Consider the following 6,114-nt stretch of genomic DNA (forward strand, 5'->3'; position numbering starts at 1 on the left):
CTGATGAAAATGGTTTACAAAAAGAATCTAAATCGATTGAAAGCGAACAAACATTTATTGTATGTGCTCAAAAGGGCTAACCACAAACTTCGAAATGCAATTATAAGTAATTGTGATATTGAGTCGGTGAAAGCATTAGTGGAAATAGTATTGAACACATTACAAGGAAATCATAAGATATCAAAATCTCAACTATATGCTCTCAAAAAGTATAAAAATGCATTACGTTATATTTCATGTCCAAAACGTTCAATCAATTCCAAGAGAAAAGTTCTCATCCAAAAGGGAGGATTTTTACCAATTCTAATCAGTTCATTGCTTTCGGGGATTTTTGGAAAAATATTAAGCAATGTTTAGAAATACGCATCAATTAAGCAAAGTAATTTTAATGCGTCCGAATGCTTATCAAAAACTAATAAAAGGTGAAAATGAAAACGATTTAATAAATATAACATTTTTACCTATTTTAAATGATAAGAAAACTAGTGACTATAATAAATGGATTAAAATACGTCAAGAATTGTGTTACTATCAAAATAAAAAAAGAAATAAGACAATGGATGTACGACCTAGTCTGAAAACATCACATCCATCATCTAAAACCATTGGAACACAAACACAAGACGACTCAGTCGGGTTTGATGTAATGCCCACAACTGATATTCTTTACAATAAAAATAATGTTAACCCAAAAAAGGATTTCTCAATAGATAATGAGTCACATGATTTACCTAATCTCAGCGACGATGATGATTTAAAGCCTGAAAAAACTTTTAAGTCAACGCATAAAAAACGTAAAGTAAAGGACACTTCATTTTTAGAAACACCATTTTTAGACACTCAAGTATCAAAAATACAAGCAGTATCTAAAGTAAAGCTTACCGATAAGCAGCAAAAACTAAGAGCAAAACTTAAGAGGGATAAAAGTGAACCAAAACCATTACAAGACTTGAAATACGTAAGCGGACGGGAAAAGTTGAGTAGATCTGTTAGAAACAGAGAGCCTTTGCAAATTGGAAAAAACAAAATTAATTGGGTTTCCTACAATTAATAAACGGAGCAGAACATAAAACAAAAAATGACATTTACAACACAGTTTTTCGTTACATTACTCAGTAATGATTCGTTAAATGTCTTTAATGATAACGTTAAGTGTGCATTTACAAACATTGTAAATATTCCTGAAAACATGAATGACGAATGGGAAGTTGGAATCACAGACTTATATCTTAATAAATGTACACCAGTCAATCGTAATAATTCCTCGATTATATCTACCGAAACAACAGAATTCGTTATTAGCTTAGTAAATGGGGAAACATTTAGATATGAAAATGAATCAATTGAGTCTGAAGTTTTTGAAAATGGATTGATTTTTGTTTACACTGACATTATTAAACCAAGATGTGTAGGAAACAAGAGACCCCGATGTCTTCGAGTATTATATTTCAATGGAAAAGAGCAACTCATGCAATTCAAAAATATTGAATATTATCCTATTGAAATATGGTCACCAAAGGAAATTTCAATATTAATTACTGATTCCAAAGGATATAAAGTACCATTTGAATCTTCAACAGTTCCAATATTTATTACTCTACACTTCAGAAAACGAATCGAAATGCTATAAATAAAACTGTACAAATCTAAATTAGTTCAGAGTAGAAATAGTCATCATGACGAGATCTTATCAACAATATTATTTAAATCAATGTGGTGGTGGGTTAAATCATATAGGAAGTCTATATGTGACACCCAGAGTTATCCAACAAGGTAGAGGAATTGGAAATTTTTTTAGTGGGCTTTTTAATTATATAAAACCACTCTTCCTTTCGGGGATAAACGCTATTAAAAATCAAGCCTCTGAAACTGGAAAGGCTGTAATAAATGAGTTTGGTCGAAAACCTTTAAGAAACATTATCCAAGAACAAAGCAAAATTGCATTGCAAAATCTGTCAAATAAAGCAATAAATAAATTTACACGATTCCAAAATGGTGAAGGTAAAAAGAATAAAAAGAGAAGGTCTAGGAAAAAACGAGCTCATTTATCATCTAAACAAGGACGCAAACATACGCAGTCGAGACCAATAAAGAAAAAATCCTCCAAGAAATTAAATATAAAAGATATTTTTTCGAAATCAAAATGACCACCCATATAGAATGTATGAAAAGCGAATTGGATCTGTTTGAACCACATCCCACACAAAGCTCTATTCTGAGAACTGAAGAAGTTTCATACAATCCCATAGCTTCATTGGACAGCGCCTCTTCAATTGAATTCGTTTGCTTAGGAAATGGTGAAACATATCGAGATCTGTCAAGTGTTTACTTAAGACTTGTTGTACAACTAAGAAAAAATGATAATGGAAGCATTGAAGGAGACAATGTTGGAGTAGTGAATAATATTTTACATTCAATGTTCAGAAGTTCGTCTGTATATTTAAATAATATATTGGTTTCTCAGAGTGATAATAACTATCATTATAGATCGTATTTGCAAACGATTTTAAACTATGGTAGTGACGCCACTGAAAGTCACTTAACCACTCAAGGCTATTATCCTAACTATGGTAAATTATTATCTGGTAGATATGTTAATACCGATGGATCCGTTTTGCTTAAAAAAATTTTTCAAAACAGTAATAAGGTTGAACTTTTTGGAAAAGTTAATGGAGATATATTTAATCAACCAAAACTGCTTATAAATAATGTTGATTTAAGAATAACTTTTAACATTGAAAAAACAGCATTTTATTTAATGGAATCTGAAACTGAATCAAATCTAAAGATATTGGAAGCACAACTCTTCATGAACCACATAACTATTAATCCAAGCATTTTATTGGCTCATCATCATGTTTTACAAACTAAAAATGCTATTTATCCATATAGCAAAGCCCAAGTAAAATCATTTACAATATACCCAGGAAATAATACATTATCAATTGACAATGCAGTTATTGGACAGATTCCTAATTTTTTGGCTTTTTGCATGGTAAAAAACAAATCATATTCTGGCAATCGAACTTTGAATCCTTTCAATTTTGAACATTTTAAAATTCAACGCTTTAATCTATTGGTTAATGGTGTGCAAGTACCATCGCAGGCTCTTGAGTTTGATTTCTCGAACTCTGAAAATGCACAAAGCTCTAGAGGTTATAATATGCTATTCAGAGCAAGTGGAATAAGACATTATGATCGAGGCTTGCAAATTACAAAGGAAATGTATGATAAAAATAGTTTTATATTAGCATTTGACTTAACTGCAGACCATTATAATTCAACCCATTGCTCAAACTTAATTTCTCAAGGAGCCATTCGAATTGAAGGACGATTTTCGGAACCTCTTACTGAAGCAGTTACTTGTTTGGTATACTGTGAATATGACTCAATGATTGATATTGATAAACATCGAAATATTCGGGTTCTATTATAAAAATGAATACATTGCAAATCAATAATTTGCTTTCTAAGCATTCAAAAACAAAAAAGGTTTTTAAAGGAGTTTATCCCTCTGATAAGCTTCCTAAAGTAATTTCTAAATATCCTGCTCTAATAATAGCAAACACAGATTCATCACAACGTCCAGGAACTCATTGGGTTGCTTTCTACTTTGAAAGCAAAAATTCAGCTGAATTTTTTGATTCCTATGGTCAATATCCTCAGAAAAAAGAATTTTTACAATTATTAAGAAAAAATTCAATGAAGTTTACATTTAATAAACAATCACTTCAAGGATATTTTTCAAGTACCTGCGGTCATTACTGTATTCTTTATGGAATTTTTAAGAGTAACAATAAAACATTAAATTGTTTTTTAAAACAATTTAAGAAAAATGACTTTAATTATAATGATAAGCTAATAATGAAAATGTTTAAAAAATATGTTTAAAATAAAACAACATAAAATTGTTTTAGAGTAAATATTTATTGCTGTTTTGAACTGGGATTCATTCGCTTATTTAGGTTATAATATTTTATCATTAAGTCTACAGCTTGAGCTTTCTTTGCCGGTAATGTATGACAAAGGCATGTATCAGGTCCATCGGTAGCATCGTCATCACTCCAGGGGCACAGCTTATAGTGAAAGCCGAACTTTGAATACTGGAGCTCCTTTTCCTCCAGATCCTCCAAAATGATCATTAAGTTTTCCAGGGTTTGTCGATGGTCCTCAAAGATCATCTCTTCGAATTGAATAAGGAATAGTTTAATCTGCTTGGCGTACATGCTTCAACTGGCTTCTTGAATCGATTACTGATGTTGGTACAAAGAGCCTGGCTCTTTATATACACGATTTCATTCTTTTCACCTTGTGTTTTCCCTTACCTATGTATATATTGTAAATAAGCAGTGCTATATCTATCCATCTCTTTTTACTTATGTAGATTCACATAGGTTTATTTACAACCTTTTAATCTCTTTTTTATTCTTTAAATGTATAGTTGTCTCTTGCTCTCTGACATACATAAGAAGTATTCCATTTAAATAATTATTTTTTCTTTACATATAAATTGGAAATGGGCAGTGCTATATCTAGTCATCTCTTTTCCTTTATATATAAGATGTGAAATTCCATGCTCCTTTAACATCTTAAAGGGTGTTTTTGAGGAAAATTTGGTTACATAACTTTTGGGTAAAAATATCCAAAGATGCTCGTTGTCCTTATCAGTTAAATAAAGAACTACTTTATTTCCAAAGGATGTTTTTTTGAGTTTGCATCCAATGATCTTGTACTCAAATCCTATACATAGATCCTCAACCTTGGTGTATCCAATCACTGGCTTTGTCTCGTTAAGTATTTCCAGGAACGCCTGTGTATATATTTTATTACAACTGTATCCTTATATATACAAAAAATAGTAATAAATTTCTTACATACCATTATAGGATTATAAACTATTCAAAAAAGACACTGTTGTATACTAAATTAGGTATCTAAGATTACATGGTCTTTTATACTCTGGGTAGGTTAATTTAATATAAAAGAGAGCTGTTCTGATTGGTAGTTGAGTGATAATAAGTAAATGATTCTAATGGTTTAAAAGCAACATGTCTTCAATCTGATTGGTTGTTGAGTGATAATGAATAAATTCAATCGATACCACTTTAGTATATGATTTTCAACTATTAAACATATATTTTTGTCTTTATATATAACCTTCAACATGAACCAATATATAAACAGAATGAAATGAATATAAAAAGAATTAAATGAATACATATTTCTTCCTTTGTTCATCACTTGAAAACCTATATAATAAGTTCAAGTTCTTAAGATAATTTAGTTTATTTTCAATTCAACATGAGGACATTTCATTGTGAGCTGTGTTATGATCAAAAATCGTTTAGTTCCCTCAATGGATTAAAAAATCACACCCTAAAAATCCACAACTTCAGTTATCCAAAATCAAGATCATCATTTTATCGATGTTACTTATGTCCTGGACCTAAGAAGTTTTGGTTGAAATTTGACTTCAATATGCATATTTTATTAAAGCATAACAAAGAATTAAAGCAAATAAATGAAAAACTAAAAAAATATTAAAAAATAAATTATCCAGTAAATGTACATATATCTTTAAATATAAGTGAATTTACCCGATTGTACCTAGATTAATAGGATGTGAAATTCAACCAATAAATACATTCAATACCAGGTACCTATACCTGAAATGCACTTATTCTTTTGTGTAATCCTCGCTTGGAAAACCTGTTTCAAACGAATCCTATGATTCTCTGGGGGATGTAACATGTAATAGTAGGAAGTGAAATTCACCCAATCAGAAGTAAGGAAACATTGAAAATAAATTTCTTAAATGTAGTATTCTATTTATTATACCTATGTATGTATGTATATAATATTATGATTAGAAAAATACATCGAATATTTTTATTATACATATGCTTTCTCGCCTTATTTAAATCCAGCCTCAGTTCTTTCCAACGCCGCTATTAACTCAGCGTCATCTTCATCCCGAAGTAGATCCCTGAGTCGATCCCTTTCACCGCAGTCTTGATCATCGACCAAATCGAAAATATGATCATCATCCGGAAAAACGAATGGCGTTTCAGTCATGGAGTCCTCACCGACATATTCCTCAAAAATGTATTGTGA

The 6,114-nt window shown here is 30.5% G+C and overlaps 1 protein-coding gene across 2 annotated transcripts; it reads left to right on the forward strand.

Moving 5' to 3' along the window:
- The first annotated feature begins 1,216 nt into the window (after positions 1-1,216).
- On the forward strand, positions 1,217-3,852 carry LOC121405095. Of its 2 annotated transcripts, none has more exons than XR_005968377.1 (2): positions 1,217-2,426; positions 2,488-3,852. XR_005968377.1 is itself a non-coding variant. In XM_041595692.1 (2 exons), exons 1-2 carry the CDS (start codon positions 2,144-2,146, stop codon positions 3,434-3,436), a joined length of 1,236 nt encoding a protein of 411 aa, XP_041451626.1. In that variant the 5' UTR covers positions 1,938-2,143; the 3' UTR covers positions 3,437-3,842. The 2 variants fall into 2 exon arrangements, 1 of the variants encoding a protein (XP_041451626.1); XM_041595692.1 differs by having other exon boundaries at positions 1,938-2,430; positions 2,488-3,842.
- Positions 3,853-6,114: the final 2,262 nt, after the last annotated feature.

This window comes from Drosophila obscura, unplaced genomic scaffold (genome assembly GCF_018151105.1).
Source record: "Drosophila obscura isolate BZ-5 IFL unplaced genomic scaffold, ASM1815110v1 contig_75, whole genome shotgun sequence".
NCBI classification, from domain to species: domain Eukaryota; kingdom Metazoa; phylum Arthropoda; class Insecta; order Diptera; family Drosophilidae; genus Drosophila; species Drosophila obscura.

Excerpts from the sequence above, each read along its gene's own strand:
- LOC121405095 (XM_041595692.1), top strand. The coding sequence starts at position 2,144 with ATGACCACCCATATAGAATGTATGAAAAGCGAATTGGATCTGTTTGAA. Across the intron at positions 2,431-2,487 it reads CATTCAATGTTCAGAAGTTC|ATCGTATTTGCAAACGATTT; the intron begins GTCTGTATATTT and ends CTATCATTATAG.